The sequence below is a fragment of the Drosophila gunungcola genome, unplaced genomic scaffold, assembly GCF_025200985.1.
Source record: "Drosophila gunungcola strain Sukarami unplaced genomic scaffold, Dgunungcola_SK_2 000001F, whole genome shotgun sequence".
Classification (NCBI taxonomy): Eukaryota; Metazoa; Arthropoda; class Insecta; order Diptera; family Drosophilidae; genus Drosophila; species Drosophila gunungcola.
The window spans coordinates 3,143,282-3,170,896 of record NW_026453197.1 but is presented as its reverse complement, the minus strand read 5'-3'; the positions used below and the strand labels follow the sequence as shown (position 1 = coordinate 3,170,896).

At 39.7% G+C, this 27,615-nt stretch overlaps 3 protein-coding genes across 14 annotated transcripts in view; 1 reads left to right on the top strand and 2 right to left on the bottom strand.

The window, feature by feature from the left end:
• The window catches only part of LOC128262680 (uncharacterized), a 118,988-nt gene that overhangs the window by 2,872 nt on the left and 88,501 nt on the right, over positions 1-27,615 (top strand). The window lies entirely within an intron of this gene.
• LOC128262686 (aladin) lies at positions 4,044-5,548 on the bottom strand. Its single transcript, XM_052997096.1, has one exon. It carries the CDS (start codon positions 5,476-5,478, stop codon positions 4,192-4,194), a length of 1,287 nt encoding a protein of 428 aa, XP_052853056.1. The 5' UTR covers positions 5,479-5,548; the 3' UTR covers positions 4,044-4,191.
• Positions 15,367-27,143, bottom strand: LOC128262681 (cGMP-dependent protein kinase 1). 6 transcript variants are annotated; one of them, XM_052997087.1, is made up of 11 exons: positions 26,846-27,143; positions 24,729-25,411; positions 21,876-21,947; positions 20,690-21,568; positions 18,929-19,074; positions 18,570-18,853; positions 18,313-18,482; positions 18,010-18,248; positions 16,698-17,018; positions 16,405-16,636; positions 15,367-16,058 (listed from the first exon to the last, which is right to left on the bottom strand). In XM_052997087.1, exons 2-11 carry the CDS (start codon positions 24,831-24,833, stop codon positions 15,543-15,545), a joined length of 2,964 nt encoding a protein of 987 aa, XP_052853047.1. In that variant the 5' UTR covers positions 24,834-25,411; positions 26,846-27,143; the 3' UTR covers positions 15,367-15,542. The 6 variants fall into 6 exon arrangements, with proteins under 6 accessions (XP_052853047.1, XP_052853049.1, XP_052853051.1 ...); XM_052997089.1 differs by having other exon boundaries at positions 24,729-25,149; XM_052997091.1 differs by having other exon boundaries at positions 24,729-25,130.

The window sequence follows — 27,615 nt, the reverse complement described above, 5'->3', positions numbered from 1 at the left end:
AAACCGAATAGATGGAAAAAATACACGTAACTCGTACGAAATGGGAAAACAATGTTGTGTACTTTTACATACACTTTCTAGCATTCCTTTTCCAAAAATAGTTTTGTAAACGACAAGCCGTTTATAAAAACAAAACACAAAATGCCAACACACCCCTCGGCAGCGTATAAAAATAGAATCAACGTTAAGCAAAATGAGGCAATAAAGATTTATCTCGAAGGGACCGCCGCCAAAGCCAATGCAGCAGATTTGTCAAGGATTTGCGGCTGGGTATTTATTTTGGCTGCTCTGTTTACTTTTTGCCTTCACTCCTCCGAAAGAATAAAGCAAACAGGGTATAGTTTGCCCATTGATTTTTGAACGAAATTCAAATATATAGCTGTGTTTTGTGTGCGCCGTAATCTACAATTTCGCATTCAACATGCATAAATTTTAATTAAACCAAAAATAAAACAGCGCCAGTTTGTTTATCGGTCAAAGTGAAAATGTATTTTGTTTATTTTCCAAGGCAATGTGTTTTTTTGTTGCCTACATTTGAGGGCGGTTGTCATGCCATTTATCAGTTCTTAACGCAGTGATGATTTTAGTCCTCTAAACTGTAAATAAGAGCTTATATAAATTGGGAATTCCTTTTTTAAATGAAAATGTATATTTTTGGCAACACACCTAGCTAAATTGCGTTGCTCGTTTTTGGCCCACTCACAATCAGAAGTGGTTGGGAAACTATGCACAAATTTGACAGGCCAGAGAAAGCTGTTGGACTGCTCATAACATCACTTGAGAAGTACTTCAGAACTTTGGTTACATTACCAATTGCAGTTGCCAACGTGAAGCATCTGGAAATGCTTAGGGCTATTTAAATCAACCACTGCATCTTGCGTTAGACACTTCCTTTGTTTTCCCACAACATTATGCTTTCCTTCTGGCAACTACGAAATCTTTTGGGCTGTCAATTATCGGTTTGCAGAGCATGATTCGTTATATACTAGCTGGTAAACAAGTTTTCGCTTCACGCGCCATGTGCCACCATTTTGTCGTTTTCTTTATTTTTAAATAATCTCGACGTGAGGCTTTGCAAAAAATTTGTGCGGTCGTATACATGAGTTGTTTAGTAAAAGATAAAAACGTGATTACGAAACGAAACACTCGGCTGAAGACAAACGCGATGGGCTGGGCGTAAATATTGCGGATATTTGGCTGTGGTGCCTGCCGCCAGTGGCACCATAAATCAAAAAACCGCAGGCCTCGCTTAGGTCATGGGAAAAGTTAAACGGAGAAAATTGGGCAAAACTTTAGTTTTAATGGGCCAAGTCGCGTTTTTCCGCCAGCTTCGATCCATCTGATTTGATGAAAACGAACGAACGGCGAATTCCAAAACCGCTCCGACACCGAGAGTGCCGCAAACGCGTTAAGAATTATTGATGCCTCATTGCTGATTGTTCTGCGTTTACGCCATTTGACACACATCCCAGGGTGCGCATGTAATCCCAAGTCCCCAAAGTTCCCCACAAAGCGACACAAAGACTTGGCCATAAAAGTAAGTGAAGTTGTTTGGTATGTCTAGCGTGTACTTCGCATTTCCCTTCCATTCTCGTCGTGGGTCGTCTTTTTGTGTCACTACAGTTTTCTTAGTCCTCGCAACTGACGGAAAAAATCAACGCTCACATTGTCAGCATATCGAGGCCTACACCACGTCTGCACAAAATTATTGCCAAGTTTGCCGTTTGGGGGCCTCGCGTTCATTGCATTAAATTGTATTTTTGATGTTTGCGCAAAATATGCTAAAACAATAAATACAGATTTGGCTGATTGCGAGGTTTCAGTCGCAAGAGTTCGTGGTATTTCCAATATGCAGCGGTGATAAACTTTATTCTTCAGAGGCTTATTTTTATTTAAGCAATATACATTGTATTGAATATTCTTGACTGTGAGCAATCGAAAATATGTATATTAAAAACAATTCTTTTTAATCATTAAGCTTAAACTAAATTGGTTATAATAAATATGGCACAAATGTAGTGTTTAGTGTATTTCGAAAATTATCGACTTTTATAACACAGTGCTGTGGCTAAAACCTTGGCTTTTAACCAACAGAATGTATAAATATATTTAACTACCACGTAAATGTGGCAGATAATTAATATGCGTATTCCCCCAAAGCATTTTCACACGTTGACAACGACAGAGAACGAGATCTGGGAAAAACAAACAAACATTTAAATGATTTTTATGGGTACACATTTGCACTCCCAACATTAAACTTTAATGTTGCGGCCCTTAGACTTTGTACTCTTGTGCGTATTTTTGAAGACTCGAGTGTGTCCTTGTGCGCAACCAATAAAAACTCATTTTGTTTCTTTGCCATGGTCTTAGCTTTAGTTACGGAATGTATTCTGTATTTTTTACGCATGCAAGGCTACTTTTGGGTAACCGACTATTTTATAAGTCTGATAATTCCATTAGTTCTGCTACATCTACGAATGGATGGCTCTTGAACAAAGACTTTTGCATATTGCCTTTGTGGTCCAGGGAAGTTAAGTGATTCACGAGTATCGCCCATTGCCTTCCCATTGTTGGGAAACTTATTTGCATTCATGTTTTTGCGCTTTTTCCGCCTTGGTCAGCGTAATATCTCTCTGTTCCCAGAAATTACTTTATGGCAGGAAAGGCATTTCGGTTTTAAGATGTTTACCTAAGGAAAGTTGCAGACTAAAGTCAATGTTGGTTTGAAGATGAGTGGACGCAATTGAGCCGGACTGAGGATTGCGATTATGTGGTCCTGAGTCTTCTATTCTGTCTTCTGTTTTTCTTTCGGTTTGTTCCGGATTATTCTTACTAAGCTCCCTTTTCTGCTGTCTATTGTTGGTCAATATTGAAATGCTCAAGTGTGCACTCGTTTTTGATTGCGATACTCGGCTGACCATTTTTTGGTTTTTTTTTTTTAATTTAGCTTGAAAAGACATTTTTTAATACTGTTAAGTGGGTGAGTTGATTTAATCAAATGTTGACATGAGTTAAACCACATTAAACTTGTAGGTCCCTTTAAGGTGGAATCACATTGTAGGACAAACAATTCGGCAAATCAATTTCCATTAGATTAACTTTGAATCGTAAATATCCATTGAGATTTGGTCGTTAGACTGCATTAATTTATTTTGTCTCTTGCCTTTTTTAGCACGTGCCTCGGCATGAGCTAGCATCAAGGGAGTCGTTAAAGCGCAGTTTAGCCCAAAAATGTATCATCCCAATAATCGAACCCCCCGGACTGTATAAATACATTAAATTCTTATGATTGGGGCAAAAAGTCGTTTATCAATTGGACCTTTTTGTTGAACAATCGGTCCAATCGGTCGGCACCATGATGAAATTATTTTCAATTGCGCAACCTTTCCGTATCAACTTTGTGCCCAGATAGAACAAAAAACGTCAATTATAAAAGAGTAAAATCTGTGTAAAACCAATTTTTCGGTGTGCAATCAGAAATCGAGGCAAAGATTTATTGCCCTTAAGCTTATTTCACGATTGTCAGGTGAACAAAAGTACCTGCAGAACAACCGGCAATCACTGGTATCATGTGGGTGGTGGTGGAATCCGAAAACTGGTTGCTTGCAGACTTGAGTTCTTTTCCATTTGCATAAGCGCTTCCGTTGAATATTCATATACGGCAATTGCAGATGGGAGCAGGAGAATGAATTATATCGACACCATTTCAAGGATTCTTTATGCTTTAAATATATTATGACTATTTTAAAGGTATTGTTATACATTTCCAAACGGGTTAAAATTTTATTTTTAGGTAAGGCGTATTTTACTACTACTACTCAATTTTTAGGCCATGGTTTTCTTAAAACTTAGTCTAATTTTGAGAAATGTATTGACTTAATTATAAGGACATTGTTTACTTAAAATTTAGTTCATTGTAGATATAAATACATTTTGACAATGTTCATACATTTTAGGTAATGCCTGGACTACATTTTCAGGCAACTGTTTTCTTAATATATAGTCCATTATAGAATTTAAGAAAGATAATGCCTGTTTTTGTTGGGCGTAAACTGCCCATTGGGCAATTGGTAACTCTTCTTAAAAAATATTTACATCTTTGAGGTGTAACTTTGTTAATTTATTTCCTAGAAATGCAATCCCTTCAACAGTTTTATTACCCCTTTTTTTGAGTTAATTACACACCCATTACATAATATTATGAATCACTTTGGCCTGTTGTAAGCAATTTGCAGTGATTACACGTCGCTGAACATGCCCTGCATTCCAGGCAATCACCAAACATCGAGTTTGTGGATCGGCTTTCGTTGAAATTCCAAAGCCAGCACAAGTGGGATATTGTTGATCCTCCACATCGCAATCAATGAAGTTTAGCGGAAGAAGTCGGAGTGGAAAAGTTCGTGTCATGACCAAAAGGCAGAGCAGCACAAATGGTTGCTCCTTGAAGATGACGGCCATGTAGAGGCCCAGAGGGTCCATGGCAAAGGTCTGCGGCTCACCGCAATGCCTCTGCTGGCCAGAGCAGATGGTGACATCCCGCAGATCCACAACCAATTCGATGCTCCAGACGGGTTTTGGGCATAAGAAAACTGTGGCCTCAGCATTGTTGGTACACGAGTAAACGCGAGTGCTGCCTTGCCGCACAAACAGCAAATAGGAGCTGCAAGTGGTCCAGACAGCCGTTTGAATGCGGCTTTGGTTCAGTATTTGTTCCGATTTCCACTTCGATCTGTTCAGCTGGCAGAAACTGGCGCCAGTTTCGCAGGATACGCAAAACAGGACCTGAAAGTTGGGACTGTAGCGCAGCAGGGAAAAGCCGCTCAGTGCATCCGGTGATGGGATCAGACGAATTTTCTGCCGACAGTCCGGCTCCCACAGTATGATATGCGAGGATCCCAGGGCGGCACTGATCAGGATGGTGCCGTCCTCATTCCACTGCAAGCTAGTCACATAGGTGTGCCCCTCGTCCTCGAGGATTCGCATGTGATGGCTGCCCATCATATGTCGAATTTTGTGATCCACCTTGGAGCGTCCACTCTGTTGCCACAAACAAATGCCCGCCGCACATCCCACAGCCAATTCACAGCCCTCAGACCAGGGACGAAAGGTGGCACAAGTGATGTCCTTTTGTTGGCAGGACTGCAGACTGGTGGGTGAGCAATTCATCTCGTCATGGAGCATCACTTTGTCCTGGTTGGTTAAAAGAGCCATCAACACGCTGCTTGGATGAAACGCAATGCATCGAATGGCCGCCGTTTTCCAGCCTCTTGTTTCGCTAATCCTATCCAAGCATTCCGGATCGGCAGTAAGTGATAACTTTACGTTGCATATGGGCCGATAACAAAAAATATTTAGAAACCATTGCCAATAGTCTTTGGCCAGACTGAGCAGTAAATGCCAAAATTGTTGCCTTGAATCGGGATTATTAGGGCTAGCCTCCTCAAAAGTAACACATTCTCTATTCAGGCCATCCATAGTTTCTCTTTTTTATTAGGTTTATAACTTCCTTTTGTTCGATCTAATATTTTTCAATTATAAAACTTAGCTTGAGTATATGTCACTGTATTTTTAAGGTTGCTAAGAACTTTTGAAACAATTTTTTTTTGTAAGTTGTCTCCCACTTCCGACATTGCTTATTTTGCCTTTCTTATTTCTAGTTGCATTCCCCTTAATGGTTCCACTTGCCTCCTATCGTTTTCCACTTTTTCACACTTTATCTAGCCGGCTATTAGTTTTGATAAATGGGTTTGGCGATGCAGTTTCTGGTCAGCGCTGTCAGCAGTTTACCTCATCCCATAGCAGCGATATAAAAATATGTTTTATATTCTCTTCCCGCGTTGGTAAATTTCTAAAAATGCCTCTTTATGCCTTTTGGTCTTTGCCATTTTTTAATTTCAAAAAGGCTTTAACAAATATGCAGGCTATAAACAAAATCTCTTCATAATAAGTTCCGATTTATTCAGTATATTCGACTTTCACGTTGTATATATTTTTTGCGCGCTGTTCGGCTTTTTAAAATTTGATGGCCGCTTTTCAGCATGAAATAAAAACATATTTAATGGGTAAAATTACTTTAACAAAGCCTTCATTAAAACAAAACAAAATTTACAACCTCTGAGAGAAACGCTAGCAAATACACGCTTTTCACATAATTCACTCATATGAACCAACGAAAAGGAAAAAAAATATAGGACACCAAAATAAAATGAAATTATGCGGGTGGAAAACCATAAATTGACTTTTGGACCAGCAAACAGAAAACAAAATAAAACTTTTTCCTTTTGGGCGTTTGTATGCGCGGAATAATTCGCAAGTTTTACGGTATGCTTCGCTTTGATCTGCCGCATTAATATTTTATTTCTTGTGTATATGTGCTCAGCCGTTTCAGACATCCCACGTTACATGCCTGGTATGTATCTTGCAAATTGTCTTGTCAACATAAAGAATAAAATGAAGAGCCAAAAAAACCCACAGAGAAACGAAACTTAGCACTCTGCAGGCCCCCAAAAGCGAATGATGTGGTAGGGACAGCTTCAAATGAAGCGTAAATAAAACAAAATAGTGGAGGATGTTCGCCTTTACTCTACGGATAATTTCAGTCGTTTTCCACTTAGTTGAGTTCTCGGTTGGTTATTAAGCTGTCCGTTTGACTTTTTAACAGTTTGCCCTGAGATATGATCTTTGATATTCCTCACGCACATTTGATTTTCTAGGTCCGTTGAGAACCTTTCGAGGTCTATTAACATGGCATTTGGGGATGAGAGCCGAAAACTGGAAGTCATGAATCTATAATTTAGTTACTCAACAAAATGTGGAGCTCGGCTTTAAATTGATTTTAAACAGCCGTCCATCTAACCAACTCATGGACATTATCTGGACAGCTGTGAGCCAGCGGACAAAAGAAAATATTTTTATTTAGCCTTTTTGAAACAGCACCTCCCGCACAACAAAATAAAAGCTCAGCAGGGCCAACAAAAGCCAGGGGTTAGTATACTACTATACCATACTATACAATGCCCGCATACAATTGTTCCGGCCGCTCGGTGGGAATACGGAATGCTTTTGTTTACAAATGAAATGGAAGCTCCTTTTTATGGGCCAGCATTTTATGTGTTTATGTTTTCGACTTATGCGCCGTCAACTGCTTGACCGTTTTATTGATTTAGTAGCCTGGCAGAGTATCATCGGCATTTGGACCATCCTTTGGCCTTGTTTGACCTGCCGGCTTTTATCGCACTCGGTGGATTTTCAATATAACATGAATTTTCGCCACTCCATTTGGTTTCCCCATTGCCGATCGTTCAGCACCGCCACTTGACACTCTGCAACTGAGCATTCAGTTTCATTGAATTATAGAATTGCGGAAATGTTGCTGCAAATTAATAGGCAATTAACGTCAGGGACAGCGCTGAAAGCCTACTGGACTTAGCATACCCTTTGAGTTATGGCAGGCCCTGAGATTTAATCAATAAAATATGCGCCACAATCACAACATTATCGTACAAATGTTTTTTTATGTTATGTAAAAAGTTAACCTTTACATTCACACGCCAGGTTTCAATTAAATTCATTTTTAATATAATCAATTCATCGAACGACGTAAAAATGCATAATTAAAATTAATTTTGTTTTTTATTAACAGATTTAATTAAGCCTAAAGTTCGACAGGTGCAACATATTCAATTGAAACATGAATAACAAGCCATGGACAATGAGCTTTCTGATTAGTTTTAAGGGAATTAGCAAACATCATTTTGCTTAAGCAAATGCGACCAAGCATACTTATCGAGTTGATTGGTTACCAAATAGACAAGCAATCCTTGCCGAGCCCAAGGCCACACAATTTAATCCAATTGCAGTGCTAACATTAGCCATTAAGCAAAGCCATAAATTCACCATATTACTGAACGTATAAAGTACTCAACTTCGGTATACCGAAGCCAAACGAGCCATAAATTTTAATAAACACTCAATAAAGTAACTATGGGGTTTTGTGCGCCAAAGGAGCTCCTTCATGCGAAAGGCAGGCTTTTAGCGGCAAAATTAGTCATCTAATCATCGTTGCCTCCTATTAGTTGGTAAAATTAAACGGGTAATAGTGTGTTAACGAATTCTAATAATTATAAATCATGTGCACACTCTGCGGGCTTAGCGACATTATTGCTTAATGCAATCCCTTGTAACTGTAAAAATTTTAATCTTGTCTGTCTGGTTTTACTAAATATTGTACAAATTAATTAACAATTTCATTTTTTAACAATCATAACAAATGACCACAGACTGCGATTTAACAGTTAAAACATTTTTACTTCACAAAATATAGAGGGTTTTGCATGGCTCCTTTTCCTTTTCCAGTTCTTTTACTTTTCTATTGATAAATTTAAAAAATATATTTATTTATTTATTACAATTTATTTATGAACTGCAAGCTTAGTGTTATAGTTACAGCTCTTTAATAATAATAATTTCCCAAGAAATATAAAAGTAGGTGCAATTAAGTATACTTTCAAGCCATTCCATAGATGCGTGCTGCAACTTGCAGTGAACAAGACTCGACACATAACTGAAATTTAAGGGTTGAATTCATGACATAAATTTATTCATAAATGGTTTCACAAGTAGAGTCTACATAGGAGATGAAAGTAATTTATATTTTGTTGGATAGTTATTCATTACTTTAAATGGCATGTGCCGTCACATTTTTCTCTAAGTTAATAAAATCGCCAATTATCTAAATGCACAGAGCGTTTTTTGTAATCGCGGCATTCTGGTTTCTGTGTAGATGAGGCATAAATAATGACTTGGACCACTTTTCGTGCATTGCGTATAAATCAGAAGGCACAAACAAAATACGCATAGCCAACATAAAGCATTGCCTACTGCTTTTTATGAGCCCAAAGTTTGACGGGCATACAATAATTTATTAGGAAAGTCAGCGAATTGTAAAAGTCTCGACCAGAAAACGGCACCGCCAGATTGCCAGGCCGAAGGAGCGAAATGTAGCTTTCAAATTGCAAAAGGCAATCTTATATTTGCCCCTCTGGTTGTGTGGGCGGCGTCAGAATTTCACCGCGCTCCATGTCAGTGGTAACTCAATTAGAAAATTTAATTACGCCGCAAGGCAGGCGCCAGGAAGCGTTTTTATACACATTTGCCTACAATGTAAAGAGCTTGTTGAAATTAACTTTATTATACCCCCGATATGTGTGTATTTTATGCCTCTGCGAGGAGTGGTTCCAGCCAGATTGTTTTAAAAACAGGAAAACATTACTGAAACTCAAATATGAATAAAGTTTTCTTCTTTTTTTGCGATAAACAAATACCCATCGCAAAGATACAAAATGACGGTACCTTTAATTAAAAATCGCAGAGTTTATATTAGCGAAGCCTGGCTAACAAAACTTTCCCGGGCTGAAGAAGGCATAAAACAATCCCAACACCAATTTACCTTATCAATCAGTACCCCACAATTGCTTAGGGCCGATGGGGTGGCAAAAAGGGTGTTTTTGACGCTTAATCAAGCGCAAAGTCCACCGAATACCCTTTTGGCCAAGTTTCGTGAAAGCGTTTACCTTCGCTCTGGCCACCTTTCACCTTCCGGGTGGGTCGATGGCTATCTAGCAAGTTGTTCGCCTTTGTGGCGGTAATTTGTTGTTACACGTGGTCGACCTGCCGTTTGCTTTTTGGTTCTTAAATGGGGCGCATCATTAGTTCCAAGACGTGGATTTCCAGTCCCCCTTTTTGGCTCGCGATCTATTATTAATTGGCCACCGGAGAAAGTTTTCCGCCTATTTGTTTTTCAAGTTCTTCTTCGAAACTTTTGTGCCTTGGCCAGAGTGTTTCAATTATTAACACTTGTGCGTCCCGCTACTTTTCACTAAATAATTAAATGTTTGGTTCTTAATGTTTCTCTTTTCCATAAATATTGAATAAATATTTTCTATTTAATTACAACTTTATCCTTTTCAATTGCGCCCGCATCTTCGACCTTAAAAGTGTAGATGATGGCTAGCAGTCTAAGGATTCAAGAGTTGATTAAATATTCAATTTGCTGGCACTTTCTGGCATTTTAAAAGGGATTGCAAAGCGGTTAGTCGCTTAATGCCTTTGTCGTTCTAAAAAACTATTAAAAAAACATAAATCAGCAAGCTTTGAAAAAACATTTTATATGCGCATAAGTAAATACGTGGACATATGTAAAAAACGTTTTATGCAAACGTGAACAATGGATCTTTAATTAGAAATTTGTATTGATAAATTAATCATAATCCGAAAGCTAATAAAAACAAAAACTTATTCAAATTGAAAAAGTCGTAGCTGCAAAAAAAGAAATAATTAATAATGCCATATTTAATCGAATTTAATTAATTTGCACAACCATATTTCGGTCTCACCACTGGAATCCAATGGTTTGCCGCCGAGGTGGCAGTAAATTTAAACTGATTTTCATTGCGGCTTTCAATTGGGCATAATTGCTGCCCGCCAGCTGTTTTTGTTCAATAAGGCTAGTACTCAAAACGCAAATGCAAATGCAAATCCAAATGCAAATGCAAATGCAAATGCAAATGCAAATGCATGCTGCATGCATTACGCTTTAATTTGCTTTAAGCCAATGCAAATTGCAACTTTAACTGTTGCTCGCGAAGTCTGAAACTTTATGCTGCAGTGGAATGGCGATGACGATGGCGATGGCAAACAGTGCTCGAAAACGGGGACAGCGGCTTTTGTCGCCGGCGTCGATCCTCCAACCAACCGCCCCCAGAAATAATAAACATCAATTGCCTAATGCAAACAACCGCAGGAGCTCTTCGTGCTCAGTTTGGTTTAGCTCACCCATGCTTATATTCATAGTCGCCCTGACCCCATCTCTCCTCCAACCAGTTCACAGCTCTAAACTGGAAAAAATAAAATATTTTTCTTAAAAAGTGCTTTAATTGGGGCCAAAACTTTTAACTAGTAACCAAAAAATATTTAAAATATTTCCTCTATTGCACATTTTTTTGGAGGGGTGCCTTAGAAATCACTTGCGGTTTTAAATTACTTTAAAAACTGTCCAAAAGTATGCAATAAAAAACTTATTTAACGTCTCACTGACTTGCTAACTGACTTTTTTATTAAACATATATTGTTGCATACTCTTACACGCATATTTACTTAGTTTTAGCCCCCTAGTGATTTCTTTACACAAACATAGGTTTTAATATGTCTTTTCAGAACTGATAATAAAACGTTTGTTTTCTTAATTTCTGGTTTTAAATTTTTATTTATATTCTACCACTTGTGCACTCGAAGTAGGGAACAAACTTTTAAGTTAAACGGGGGATTACAGTCTTGCTCGACCTAAAATGCAATAAAAATAGTAAGAATTTAAAAGGGGTCCATTGAGTGGTTAACAAAACCTCCGCTTATTTTCGTTTTTGTTTAATTTCCCCATGCTTTTTTTCTGAGTGTGCATTTGTTTGCACTTTTGTTGCTGCTGCTTGTTGAGAGTCAAAAGCAGCAGTAGCAGAAACGGAAAAAGTGCTCTGCAAATACGCAACGAGACGCGTCGTATAGTATTTAGGCAGTCCTTGCCGGGCTCCTCGTCCTTCCCCCACCCCTCACCCCCTGTCACCTATAATTGTGTGTGTGTGTGTGTGTTTGGGTGCCGTTTGCCAGCGTCTTTTTATGAACTTGTTAACAATCTAACGACCTTTTTGCCTGGCTACCTCATTGTGGCTGTAGCTTTGCCTCTATATTCCGTATGTCGTCGAGTGGCAAAGTCGCATCAAATGTTTGGGCTTGGCAAATATTTGCATACTTTCGGCTGCTCAGGGAAATAACATAATTTGATTCCAGCAAGAGCACGTGGTAATGTGATTTTGGCTTGAACAAATGTAAGCATATGTTTGTGTTTGCATAGATATTTCCTAGGATTTTTATGAAAGCTTTTTGTCAATGCAAATGTTTGGCGATTTATTGGTATTTAATAGTCTGTGAAGTGCAGTCTATGTGGAATTCGAGTCCAGGATGTATATATATAAGCCAGTCCCCTACGTAATGCACGAAAGCAGCTTAAATGGCACACGAATATTGCATGAGCCTATTGCCCCAAAAGTATGCAACGGCAGGACCATCACTTCGCCGGCGATGGAAGACAAAGCTCATTACTTATTCATAGCATTCGGCACAGAAGTGTTTATGTGGCAGAGCCTTGGCCCTCTAACTCAGCAAGCGGCTTCACTTCGGCCACAAATTGGCCAACAGCAAGAAGCATCACAAAAAAGGACAAGTGCCTCACAAAAAATATGCAAATTCAACTTTTTACCCAGCATAAAAAGAAACTTTTTGATTCAACCTCTAGTTTTAGGTCTGGCACCCAAAACAAAATTGTCAATATTGTAAACAGATTCTTTTCGACCGAAGCTGATTAGATTGGATTGGCAAGAGGAAGTGGCAGTGGTAGTGGGAGTTTAGTTCGAGTGGCCGAATTGTGGCCGACTCTCTCTGCCCCTGCCCCTTATAATTGCTGCTCTTGTTGCCAAATCCATACGTGCTGGCCAACTTTGGCACTGTTCGTATGCGAATGGTAACATTCGAAAGCTTATTTGCCAGGGTCGCACGTTTCACAGACCGCCCAGTTTCCTGGGAGTCCATGTTGGCCTGTGGGCCAGCCTTTGTGTAAATCGTTATTGAACACTCAAATCCTAATTGCACCCAGGGTGATCACTAGTAAGTGCGACTGTTTGTCCAATGCTTGTGAACGGAAAATGGCCAACGAGTCGCTTCATTTGGGGAATGAATGCTTTATATGGAAAATGGTAGTGCTGATTTGTTTTGTTCTTTCAAAGGATTGACATAATGTTGAGTGTCGTTTTAAAAGTGAGTCTAACTCATAGTACCCAGTACCAATTATTTAAAGTGTGTGTTGCTCTCGAAAAGCTTTTCTACTGTGTTCTATGATAAGTATTAGCTAAATCCGATTTGATTAAATTTGTCAGCTCTTTGGCTTTCCCCTTTTTGAGTTGTGCAAACAAAACTTACAATCTTAAAATGGTAAATGGCTCAAGAAAAAATATTCTTTGCCTGCAGCCAGACACAAGACAGTCCCTTTTGCCAGATGCTGTGTATAGAGTAAACAATTGTTACATTGATTAGGGTCTAATTTTTGTTTAAGGCCCTGCATTGAAAAGGCTGCCGGACAATTTGCATTTCTATGGACAGCGACCGCCTTTAAAAGACTTTCATAAATACGGTTATGTATGAGCAATATAAATTTGTTCAGCAGCTGTCGACTTGTATTGCCATGCATATATTAGATTCTCAGACCCGTGTTTTTTTTTTGTTTTCCCTATTTGAGGGTTTAAAATTTGGAAAAGAAAAACCCTATTTTGACTGGCTCTTATATACACAAACTTAAATTTACAAAGTTGATGAAACAACACTAAAGAATACAAACAATCCATGTCGTATGTTTATTTATTTTGCGTAGCAACGAGTTCTGTAATTTGCTTGAATGGTTAAAGTTTCTTGGAATTTCCATGCATAAACAATGCAATAAAATTGAATGTGAGAGAACAATGGAATTCTGAATCCAATTCGAGTTGTCCTTATGCTTATTTAAAACCGATTTACATTCACATACTTTTCGGCGGCTGAAATCATTAGACAATTCAATCCACAATCAGCGGATTCGTACAATATGCCACCAGTAGCCGATATCCCACGCAAAGGCCATCGATCAGAGGGTTACGACTCTTAAAATAAATAAACAGAAAAAGTCTCAAGGAAATGGCACAAAGAAAAGGAAAACATAATCGACCAAGCGAAAAAATGCCTCGCAATAATAAATGATAATTGATAATAACATTTTGCTACCTTCCTTCCGACGAAAGCCGCAAAGCAAAACGGAGCGAAATGGAATAAAATAAGTGTATGTGGGGGGAAATCAATATAAGCGATGGCAATGGCGATGGCGATGGCGAAAGCATTTGGCCACAATTTCAATTTCGAGGCAGCCAGCAAGCCAGGAACTGGGGAACATTTCAACAATTTCCGCTACCGGCTGGCAAAGTGAAAATTTTCATTTCGCAACTGTCCCCAGTATATAGCCCGGTATGTGCCATTTCTTAGACACCTCCAACATTTCTATGCGACTGCACACCGCGGCGACAAAGTTGGACGAAATGTCATCATTTCCGTTGGGAAACTGTGCGCGCTCAACCGGCAACTCGGAGGAAAATCGGGTGAAAATCGGGGGAAAGGGGAAACCGCTGCCGCTTAGTTTACCCAGCGAAATGATGGCGGTGCTGACTGGTGACTGCTGACTGCTGACTGGTGACTGCTGACTGGTGAAAAAGGTTAACTAAGAAAGCCATGCAAATGCCTTTTTATTTCCCCACAAACTTTGGGCCGCAAAAAATGCGGAAAATACTGAATTCCCGGGAATCAAAGAGAAAACTCTTTTCTTGCCGCAGCCAATCCCTCTAAAGGTTCGTAAACGAACCGTAAAATTGTTAAATGAGTGCGAATATCTACGAACCTTTCAATGGATCCAAACTTTCGTTCTTTGGTACTAAATTATTGATTAACCATGTTGCTGCTTAGCTTATTTCAACTTTCCCTATGCGCAGCTCAAATTAAATTGAGGGTTTTTTTCCCGTCCTACCTACTGAACTGAATTTCAATTGATTGGACTTCAAGGAATAGCTTGAGTTCGAATAATTGAGCATGGTCTATACGGTTCACCTCTTAATAATATACCTAGTGACTAGCTATTTAATTATATACTTCTTTGCTTTAAGTACCACCTTAAGGAATTGCTTAGAATTAATTCTTAGGAAGTCGGTTTGAACGTGTGTCTCAAGGCAGCTGGTAGTTATGTGGAAAACAATAAAGCCGTTCTGCCTGATGAAATTCCCACACAAATGATGATGTATCCCAAACGTACAACACAAGGGAAGCGAACTTCATTGATATTGATGGCGATGATAATAGATGTTATGTAACAAAACAAGCCACGCACGTCACAATAAGTTATGGTTTCTAACCAAACGGACTGTACAACTCTGTTGCACCTGTTAAAGACAAAGTAGTCTTATATTTCTCAACTTTGTGGAACTGCATTTGGCAAGCAAAGAGTGAAGTGAGTGAAAAGCTAAATCGAATTTGTTTGCTTACCTGTGGTGTGTGTCGGTAAAAGTAAAAGAAAACCAGTTTGCGGTTCTAATTGATACCGCGATTACAAATAAAAAAGTAAACATTCGGACACAGCTGCCACAGCAGTCTTATTGACATTCGAAGCGAGTTGCTAGTGGGTTGCATCAAAAGAAATGCTGAAATTGTCGTAGAACTAGACTTTACGTTTCTATTAAGAGGGCTGTTTGATATAATTGTTCATGTTTAGTTTAGTCTACTTAAATGTATTTTATACCTATTTAACAACTTATGGGTATGAACTAAATCAAGATTTTTCGAAGCTGGTACGAGGTTGTTAATTTTTTTTAGCTGCTATGTAGTTACAGCATCTTATTAGCTACCTGGCTCTCAACTGCGCAGTTTTAAAAGTCTTTATCCCAACCGCTCAACTCCTCCGGTGGCTCATAGTCGTTTTCCACACCCGAGGGTCCAAAGTACTGCAGGTCTGTCCAGCTCTTCAGAGGTCTCTTGATGGGGGACGGTAATTGCTTGAGCTTCAGTCGCTGCCAGTCCAGACTTTCGAACCAGCTGTGCCGCTTGATATCCGCGATTCCCTTCCGCTGATATCCCAGCCTCTCCGCCGGAAGCTGCTTGCAGAGATGCCGCACCAAGTGCTGGGCGGACTTGGGGATGCGCGACGGCATGTGGATGACATCGATGCCGCTGAGGATTTGCTGGTAGATCTTAATCTGATTCACGCCCCTGAAGGGCGTCTTGCCAACCAGTAGTTCATATACGAGAATGCCCAGCGCCCAGTAGTCGACGGCACGATCGTGTCCTCGATCCAGGATAATCTCCGGGGCCACATACTCTGGGGTGCCGGCAAATGTGTTCGTCTTCTCATTGTGTCGCACGAATTTGGCGAATCCAAAGTCAACCTGAAAGGTCAAGATATAAGAATTTAGATTACACTGACTATAAAGAGTTGCATACAAATCTCTAGATGCTTTAAATCACTTATTAATTTGTTTACAAATATATATATATAACAAAAAAAAAACTTGGCCTTAAAAATAAGCCTCTCATGTAATTAAAATAGTAATTTAGGTCTTTTTTTCTGAGTGTATAGAACATTGCAGTTTTGTTAAACATAGCTGCTACGGTATATAAGCTTCGGCTTTTGCTTGTTTTGTTCTTCCTTTCTTGCTTAAAGTGTACCTTATTTAGAAGTAATTTAAAATCTCTAAAAATTTGTTGGCCGAGGGTTATCTATATTAATAATACCAGTTTGCAGTAGCCATCCGTGCCCAGCATTAGGTTCTCCGGTTTCAAGTCTCTGTAGATGAAGTTGTGCGAGTGCAGGTAATCGAAGGCTTCGACAACACAGCCCGCAATAAATTTGGCGGTCTTCTCATCGAAGTACTGACGCTTTGACATCACCGTCCATACATCACCGCCCATGCAAGCCTCCATTAGGAAGTAAACGTATTTGTCATTGCGGTACGTGCGGTAGAGTCTGAAATGAAATGGTATTTAAGCTCGGCGGAGTTAAGTGCTTGAGTTACGACATGACTTACTGGACTATGAAGGGCGAGTGGCGGCACTTAATCATCACGTTCTTCTCGTTGTAAACGTGCTCTATCTGATCTTGTTTGACCACCTCGATTTTCTTGATGATCTTCAGGGCCAGAGCCTGTTGGCCCAGGGCCACCAGGTCCACGCGTCCAAAGGCTCCGCAGCCCAGAGTGGCAATCTTCTTCAGTTCCGAGATGGCCACTTGGGAGTACTCGTTGTCGAATTCCAGGCATTTGCTACTGGACCGACCGCCCGTATCGCCGCGCTGACTGTTGGGCTTTTCGCGCAGTTGTTTGATAGTTCCCAAGTAGCTTATAAAGGCTCTGAGTAGAGGAAAATATAATCAAATGGTTTATTGTACAACAACAAGTTTATTTAAGTACTTTTAAAAGGGAACAATAAGTGGCCAATCAACAAGATGTTTGCGCGCCTAAAACACTTTACTTTCAAGTTTTGATTGTTTAATTTTTGAATACTGTTTAAATTTGTTTTTTAGTTTCTAAAAACAAGTCAATATTTGCATGGGCTTAGTTTGAAATTACAACGTTTTGCAATTTATCTTTCCTGCAGATTTACATTTTGCTATCAAGTATGTGTACAAAAGCATTATTTTAAAATCATATGTTAAAATTCAAACTTGAAAATATTACAGCAACAAAAATAAAAAACAATGAATAATAGCAAAAATTAAATTGAGAATAAAAATTTATCTTTGTTTATTTTTATGTTGTATTCAAAAAACTTTATAGATTTAGCTGTAAATATAAAAGACAATAGTAAATCTTACACGCAAGTGTTCAGTTCTAAATTGTGTGAAGTTGGCATTTTCTTGATCATATGAATGAATGATATGAATGAATCTTTAGCAATAATATCAAAATCGCCAAGATGAGACACGAATAATCTTGAAATTAATTTAAAAAACGTAATTTTCGCCTTTTTATGTCATAAATCTATCATACAAATGATCGGTCAATTTATATAAAACTCAATTCATTTTATTGTATTTATTAATGTCCTAACAGTAATATAGAAATTAAAAATCGCTTCAACCCTGTTCATTCAAAAGCAATTTGGTAGAATATAATATAATAATTATAAACAGGAGGAATAAATATATTATAATACAAATTTTATACTGGAAGAGTATATTACTTCCACTTCCTATTTTTCTCTTTGACTTAAGTAAATTCAATACTGATTTTAAATAAATATATTACAATTCAACCTTCGAATTAAAACGGAATAATTCTCTCGGGCTTAAGTAAATTCAATATTGATTTGGCTTGCGAAAGAATCTTATTTGTCACTCACTCTCTGTCCAGCATGAGCACTTCGGTCCCCGGAGCATCGGCATACACGCTGGCCTGCCGGACATCTGCATTCAGCAGGGCCTGCTCCCCGAAGTAGTCGCCCCGCTTCCGCTTGGCCACAACCTGCTCCTGCTGCTGCTTATCCCGCTTCCTGATGGTCACGGTACCGCACCGAATGATGTAGAACTCGTTGCCCACTTCGCCCTCGCGCACAATGCAGCTGTCGGTCTCGTAAAATTTCTGGAATACAATCGAAATAATTCTGGAATAAGTTAAGGCATCGATAAGCCGGCTGATGAATTACCCTTTGCAGGAGATCTACGACTTTGTGCAGCAAACTCTGGTCGAGTTCCTGCAGAAAGGGAGCCGACCGCAGGAACTGAAGGTTTTCCTCGCGCTCCCGGGAGCCAGAGATTTGCATGATGGCCCTGAATGTTTCTCGTGCGATTTTCCAAACACGTGCATCGCTGGCAGCTACAAAAAAAAAAAAAAAAAAAAAAAACAAACACCACCGGTTGAGTTATTCACTGAGTTATTCTCTTCGCAGCCCCGTGAATTTACCTCGTATGGTCGCCTGTCGCGGAGCGTTGTAGAGGATGGCCAGCTCGCCGAACACGGTGGCCGGTCCAAAGTTGGCCACCAACTGGCCCGCCCGGATCACATCGTACTGCCCCTCGGCGGACACGTATATCTCGGAGCCCTCCTCGTGCTCGTGGATGATGAGGCTGTGCTTCTGGTAGCTGGCCGGCGCCATTGCATTGATAACCATCTCCTTGCGCTCCTTGTCCATTAGATTATTGAGGAAATCGTTGCGCTCGATGGCCGTCCGTATGAGATTGCGTGTGCTGCGAGGCGGATTCATTGGGTAATAAGCACGGATTGTTTGTATTTCTCGAATTCAGCATGCCCGTTTCACTTACGCTTCGTCCTTTGCAATAAATTCGATTTCAATGTCGCCTTGAATGGGAAAATTGGGTCGGACGTAGATGAGGCCACCTTCAACGCGATGGGTTTTTGGTGTCGAGGCATTGTCATTGCCACTTTCCTTCGTCCTTACTGTTTGATCCTAGTAGTTTCCAAGGAAAATTGCCCAAAAATAAGGGAATTGGTACGTTTAGTATGGCTGATAAGAGCCCAGATTTTTTTTTTTCGTTTAAATACGTTTGTAATGGCTTCAAACTACTTAAGACAAAGGGACAAAAATGGTTAAAGCTAGGCATTTATCTAAACATAAGCCTTCAGAAACACATACAAAAAAGCCATAATTAACATTGGTTACTTTGGCTTGGAAAACTGGAAACAATATGGTGTACCTGAAAACGAACACTGCAGACCACATTTTCTTTCACAACATCAAGGAAAACTCAACCGTAAGAATCGCATTTGGCTGTATCAGCAACAGATTCCATTGCGAAAATTGTTCAAGGACCTATTAGCCACAGACTGCCAATGGAGTAGATACGAAAAAAACATTTTTTGATGGGGGAAAACTTTTGGTTCGTGTCTGTTGGCGAACAATTAACATTTAACTTGTTTTTACAAGTGTGTTGGGCGCACGGTTCAATTGCAAGCAGCTGTTTCATGTTTCAGCTTCCCCATTTGCCATGCCTTTGGGCAATAAAAGGTTGGCAAAGTTGTACGTTGACTCCCACATAAAAGTTACTTCAAATAGTAAATGGAGTGTGGCTTTCCGACACACAAATGTGGAGTTTCTAGGTATTTTAATATACATATATGCAAACCCAGTTATTTAGTTTTAGCATGGCCAAGGAAGATACTACAGAGTTGATAGTTTTGTGACATTTGGTCTTATAATTATAGAAAAAGGGGCAAAAATGTAAATAACTTTTCGTATTGGAATTATGGCACTATTAGAAAATATTATAGGGCTCTCATGGATGAAACCACGACCAACATTGCGGATAAGTAATTTTCTTACATTTTGTATATTTTTTAATTTTTTTGTAGAAAATAAAAATACATTAAAAAATATATTGGTCAACAAAACATGACAAATTTACAAGCTTTAGGATTCCTTTTTACAAAAATAACGGTAAAGATAAGATCCTTATTTAATATGATGAGATCTAGTAAGTTGATTATATTATATATTTTACCATCATTTTACAAAATTAAATCGACAATTTACTCAGTTTATTTTTTAATTCTGAAGCTAATTTTCTTTTTTTTGATCCTCAATATTTGGTTAAATTAGTATTATGAAAACAAATTTTAGTTATAACTTTTTGGCAAAAAGAAATATAAATAATAGTGAACTAAGTAGGGCACTTATATTGTCTCAAAATAAACAGAATAGAATTAAAACTAAAGTTTTGGTTCCTAAAATTATTACAAATTATTATTATTTGTTAAAACTGTTGTTTGAGCTCGTGTCGGTTTTAAAGTGTCTTTAAAGCGTTGAAACCCACTTTATTGAAAATGAACGCATATTTTGTGTTTCTGATAAGATTAGTAAGTAGGCATTATTGAAGATATACGGTCTACTAAAAGTTTGTGAGTACCGCTGCTTCTATCTGGTCCTAGACAAGTGAACTAACTCTTTGTTGCCATCTAACCCACCTGGTAGATAGAGAATAAAATGAGTTCTGCCCATTAGAGGCCACAGAGGAAAAGCCGCAGAGTTTTGGGCCTGTCATCTGGCCAGCCACCTCATTACTTACTTGACTGATCGAAGCATCCGGATGGTCCTGCGGACGCTCCACGCTCCGCTTCTTGCGCAGGTGGAGCGGTGTTCCGGGGACCAGGAGCTCCGGGGGCATCGGCGGGGCCGGCGGTATGTTAATGTCGGGCATCGTGGACACTCGGCGGCGGCGGTGGCTGTCCGACTGGCTCTTGGCCAGATAATTGAGTGACACATTGCTGGAGCTCTTGGCGCGGGGCGGAGCTGGGAGCGGTCTTTGGTGGTGACCATTCTCCTGCGGCAGCGGCAGGACACCATTTGTCAGCTTGCTGTTGTTGTTGGCATCGCCGCTCTGCCAGGACAAGGTGTCATCCGTTTGCAGTGCGCTTAGATCCTGCGTGTGACCAATGAAAAACTTTACAGGACTCTCCGTCACAGGTGTAGTGGCGGTACCAGTGCTCGAGGGTGTGGCGACATCATCGGCATCGGCATCGGCACCGCCCTCATCAATTATGCCATTCACATTCACTTTGAGTTTTGACTTGCCGCCATCGAGGACATCGGCACCCGGCTCCCCCTCCCACTGGCCATCAGAATCCTTGGCATCCTTGGCATCCTTGGCATCCTTGTCATCATCGACCTCTATGCAGGGCACCTCGCTGGGCAGGGCGGTGGGCCGTCGCTCTTTGACTGGCTTCAAATTTGAAGCTAAGCGTGCGACATTAATTGCACTGCCGCCGACAGAGGAGGAGGCCCACTGCTCGTCCTGTTTGCTCGCCTGCAGTTTGTCCTTGTTGGAGAGGAACTTGCGCGCCTGGGCGCCACCATTGTTGTTTGTACTGCCATTTTCGGCCACTGGCTGGAGTGGAGTGGGGGAGCCGGAGACGGGCGACTGCTGTCTCAGCCGTTGAAGTTTGGCCTGAAGCATCAGCCCAACACCCAACAAACATTTACCAAGACAAACACAGCGGTGCAAAAGTTTCGGCGGTTCGGTGTTCGGTGTTCGGTGGACATTGAAGGCGTTGTCGAGTGTGCATATTTACAAGTGTTTTGTGTGTCGATATTGTTGTGTACACCGCCGAATCGTTTGAAAGTATAAGAAACATAAGAAACAAGCATGTGTGCAAATATTAGTCGAGTGCCACAAAGGCAGCACGAACGTACAGTCGAACAGGTGGAGCAGGCGGACTGGAGTTGTGCGGGCAAGAGCTTTGGCAAGTACTCACCTCACTGGCACTCGGAGTCACGATGGGCGAGTACAGGGGCTTCTCCTCGCGACGGATGTACAAACCAATTTGCTGAAATAAAAAAAATTAATACCTTTACACAAATTTATTAACAAGAAATGCATGCATTTGACCTCAAGCCAACTGACATATAAAGTTCGTCATACTTCTTAGAACTGTACACACCCTTTAGATAACTAAATATTTGCCAATATACAAACACAAGATATAAGCTGCAAAACCATCCACAGAAGCCTTTTTTCATAGCCCACTTATCATTAATATTTATTCTGCATGACTTATAGCTTTATTTCGCTTTTAATAATAAAGTATAACCTCTTTGAAAACGATTTCTTGTACTAATTTCCGTGGTTAAACTCGATATAGACACTATAGCTTCGCCTAAACCTAAAAAGGTACAAAAGCATTGAAAAAAATAATGTAATTAAAATATTGGCTGTTACTTGTCTAGTTACAGTGCTGTCACAATAAATCATTTAAATGTTTTTGGGGAAACACATTTTTTTTTTTTAATAGTCTAAGCTTTTATACCTTTTCCATGATGTTTGACATTATTGCAAAGTAATGTATTCAACCAATGTTTATTTAAGAGGCAAGACTTCTTTTAAAGTACCTGATAAAATTGCAAGCTTGATCGCAAGTTTTTTTTGCTTTGCATCAGGAAAAATTGTATTTTACTTATTTCGATTTTCAATCAGTTTCAGGTAAAGCTAACGATTACAATCAACATTTTTCTGTCACTTTAATTTTCATTGGCTTTTTGTCCTTTTAATACTGAGCTTTAGAGGTCTCAGTTTACGCTTAATACCTAGCCAAAAAAGTAGCACCCTTGTGTCCTTTTTTTTGACCTTTCGACACTTCAGCTAGGGATTTTCTGTAAAGTATTCCAGATTGATTGGATGAGAATGGTGATGAGCAGCCAGCTTCAAGCAAAACAATCGAATTTACATAACCGTAAGAATTGTTTACTGGCCTTTTGAAAAGTTTGACATGGGTGGTGTCATGTGTCGTAAAAATATTTAAGAAATACACTCTTGTCTTGTTGCGCAAGAATTTTTTATAAAAATAGCTTAGACAGTTATGACATGTTCTTGACATAAGTCATATTTTAAAATTTTCTAAATATAATATTACTCGTTTTTAGTAAGGCCAACTGACTAAATAACCATGTCCACTTTAAGCTTGGGTTATACAAAGTAGAAATTGTGGTAGGTCCACGATACACCTGTTTAAATGTTTTAACTTACTACACATATGTCTGTAAGTTCACTCGAGCGAAAAGCGTTCGCATCTTATCTTTCAATTGGCGTGGGGTCTAATGAAATATTCAGACCTGTTTGGGGGCCTAGTGCAGGCATAAATAAACACGTGTCAATTTGCGAGCCGCCTGGTTGGCTCTGCTTTGATATGCTAATCGACCTAAACGACGGCATTTTGACAGGTTTTCCGTTTTCCCACGGAAGCGGCGAATTCTGTTTGGCTTTTGCCCGATAAAGTCAGCGATAAGACTGACGCGCAGCCTGCAGTCGAAGGCGAACTTTTGAAGGGGAAAGGGCTTGACTTCCAAAATAATAAAAAAAAAAAAAGAGCCTTAGGTACCCAGTACCGAATTTCTAGTCTGCGTCATCCCACGTATTCCTTCCCGGGGCTTCTTTGCCCTTCTAACTGCTTTCGCCCTGAACGTTCCGCAGTTATTTAGAATTACAGTGACTGTGACGCGTAAGTTGTGCGTGCAATCACGTCCATTGTCATCCCCGCGCCGAGAACCATGAACCATGTCAGTGCTCCACCAAAAGACAGCTACAGATGTTTCTATAGATAGCCCGGCATCCGACGGATCCTGCATATTTATGCGTCATTTGGAGCTCCGGCTGCAAGCTGCTCCACTCACACATTTTGTTTTAGATTTATGCATGAGCTCTAGCTGGAGTATGGTTTTTCTTACGATTCCTCTTTCTTCCCACACCTATTTATATGCATGCTTATCATATTTTTGCATACCTAATACCAACTCGTCTTTGAATGTTTGTTATTGATGAAACGGCAAGATTGCAGAAAGTCAAGTGCCGAGCAGATTGGAGTGCACAGTAGTGGGTTTATCTGACGAATTTGACAATGTGTCCCAACCAAGGCAATTCAAATGTATTTATGCAATTTTATACCACTTGGATTCTTTCATTAATCATTTATGTTTCCCGGAAATATTGTTTACTTTTTACGGTTTTTGCTAACGTATTCAATATTATTTTGGACAAGAGTTGTGGTTACAAAAAAATTTCCAAAAATGGCTTATTAAGTATTTTCCCAAACAAAATTTAATGGAAATTCAGCCATCGGCACTCGTGTTTTTCCCAAGTTTTTTGTATTTTTGAGATAAGCCCATTAAAAGTGAACGTCATGGACTATAAATTAGTGATAAGGGTAACTAGGTTTCGCTCCAAACACATTTCAACGTGATTCAATACCCTATTTTCGGGAAAGTAAAGTCATTTCCGTTCATAAAAATGGGAGGAAAATCATTAGATATAGAATCTCTAAAATTGGGCTGGTAAAAACATGCATTATAACCTTTGAAGAATTATTTAATTAATTTATTCATTGACTTTAGGACTTTAAATAAATGTAATTCCTAATGCTATTCTGGTTAAATAATTACTGACTTATGGGTATCTTTAAGTCGAACCACGCTAATTCTGTTTACTGTTTCGCCACACATTATTTATGTTTTTTTCTCGCCGCCCGATTAACTTAATTAAGCACTTGATGAACTTATCAGCGGACTTATCAGACAAGAGCAGTGCCGAAGCGAGATCTGTGGCACGCGGAACTCACCACGGGACTATCTTGTGTGTTGAGTATCGTATCGGTGTTCTCATCTTGGGCGGGGGTGAATTTGTTTTTGCTGCGGTGGTGGAAAAGCCTGGGAAAGCAGGCCATTTTGTTGTCGATTCAGCTAATGTATCTGGATCCGTCAATGGGTGTTTGTGACTTTGTCCACTCTTCCACTTTTATTAGTCGTGGTTGCGGCACGCTGTTTTATCTCAATTCGATTGCTGCGGTTGCTGGGTGTGGGCTAAACACGTTGATTACCCCGGCCATATTGCCTGATTTATGGTCAAGGATTTAATTGCGGCTATAAATTTGTTGTGTTCGGTTGCAATTGTCGCGGATTATGTATGCTTCAATTGTGATCGGACGTCAAATCGGTTTGCTTTGTACAAGAAACACTCATTGCTTTTAAATTGATTAGATGCTATTAGTCGATAATTGAGTTTTTCAAAAATATCTAATCACATTGATTTATTTATACAAAAAAAGCTATGTTCTTGAAACATCAAGTAGCATAGTTTTGACACACTAAACGAATTCCGTTAATTGGTTTTGAATTTTGTTTTGTATTTTTTATTTTCTCATTTTTTCTTTTTTCATTAAAATCTTCTTAAATATTGATAGCACAAACTAAGTCAAATACGGTTTTGTTTTTCAGTGCGCCACTTAATCCAGTATCTGGAAAGCTATAACAAAATGTTAGAAACTAGAAGTACGCACTCAAAAGGAAACGAGATATTGTGCAAGCCATCAGCTTTCAGTTTGCCATCAAAAACAAAGGATTTCGGCGGCAGTCCCCACTAAAGTCGGTGTTTGACCACATCGGTTTATCAACTGTCCCAGAACTGAGAGCAGCATTTGCTTTGCATCTGATAAATTTGTTTGTGGAACAAAAGTTTCAAAGTTCAAAAATTATGCGCATCGTCAACTGGCCGCCTTAATTACCGCTCAGAGCGAATTGCTACCAATTTCTCGGGTTTTGTTTCTGTTCGGTCATTGCGATGAGTCAGTATGCTTGCTGGCTTTTATCATTTCGCGCTTATCGCCTCAAATGCCTAATTGTTTTCTATTTATGCGGGGGGATTTCATTGTTTGGCCAAAAGCTCTAAGGCAAATGCCTTGAACGGTCGCAATTCTGGGGGTGCCTGGCGGCAATTCTGGGGGAATTATCACGGCTGTAGCTGGCAGTATTAACAAATTCCCTGGCCTCAAAAGTCTCATACACACAACGCCGTTTTATCAGCCACCAATTGAATTGTATTTCCTTATGCGATTTGTCGATAACGGCGAACAGCCGTCCGATGAAATTAAGAACGAATGCCCGCTTGTTTCCACAGCCATTTGTATTCTGTATTCTGTTTTCCCTGCCCTGATTTGCTTTGGAAAACGGAACGAGCGGCAACATTGGCCAAAGTAATGGCCACAGCTACATCAACAATAACGACAAGAGAAAGGCCGGAGTGATTCGCCCGAGCCGCCAGTCACGAGTCACTCATTTATATTAATTTATTGACATTTCGTTTGCAGTTATCAGCACACTTCTCTGCTTCTTTATTTGTTGTTCTTCACTGGCTTCAACGTTGCCTTTTCTTTGCATTTAATAATGAAGTTATTGCTTGATTTGGCCCAGCTCTTTGTATTGTTTTCAGGTTCTGATTTGGTTTATAGCATAAGCTCGTTTATTGGACTAACGAAACTTTCGGTGCTGCGATAAGACTTTATGACAAAGGAAATATTAACTTAATTTTACAAGTCGATTGGGAAATTAATGTCAGCGAACAACTGACCATAACCCTTTAAAGTTTAAACTTTATTTTGAACTATTTTTCGTGGACTGACGCACAAGTTATTTTTCACTGGGGCACTCAAATGTTTCCACGAAGTTGTCGAAGAATATGTCAGCCATATCTTTTGATTAGATATCAATATCAAGAACTTCAAGATGATTGATATATTTGTTGACTTTCCATTTGTCAAGTCGAATGGAAATAAAATTCAAGCATATTTCCGTTTCGGGCACTTTTCAACTCGCTCTTACAGGGATTATATTTGGTAAAGCACTTTTTTTTTCCAACAACAGAACTCAATTTTTATAAGTAGCTTTTCACTTTTCAACAAACCACTTGAGAAGTACACGCAGATTGGTCATGCCAGCACTGAACCACTGAACCAAATGACCACGAATTAATCGGGACTATTGATGAACATTCGTGTTATTTTCACTTCCTAAAAACTCCGATGGGGTCATTTTACAATTTCGCACGTAACAACTTCCGCTCCACGAGGGCCATTTCCATGGGCTGAATCACTTGGCTCGCCAACCCAATGTTTTTTTTTCGATGCACGGGGGTATGGTGGTATATAGGTAATGCCGCCCGATCCGTAACCGTAAACACTCCGCACACCTGCCGCCGTGGAGGCTGATAACTCGACTAATTTAACGCGGCCAATTTAAATTGCCAATTTGCTCGACGCGGTAACGTTGACTGCGACGCCGACTTCGACTGCGACTGCGACTGCGACGGTCGAATAGCTTTATGTTTATCGGTATCAGTGGAAGTTGAAGTGCCTGCCTAAAGGTCTTATCTACGGAGAAGTGCTGGGCATGCCAGGCGTCACTGTTAACGCGAGAAGTTCTTTAGTCCCAGTGCCAGTACCAGTACCCAGCCCATCACACATGGACGTCGCCTTAAAGGGGGTTACGTACGCACAACACGAAATGGGAATAAGCAAACACGAACGGGCTTATCTTACTCAAACTCCCATTTGCCATATAGAGAAAGTCAAACATTGCTATTTTTTGGGGCCTTTGAGAATTTATTGATATTTATGTAGAGCTGAGTTAACTCACAAAAAATGTGGTTTAAGATGCTTAAGAAATACTCGCTTT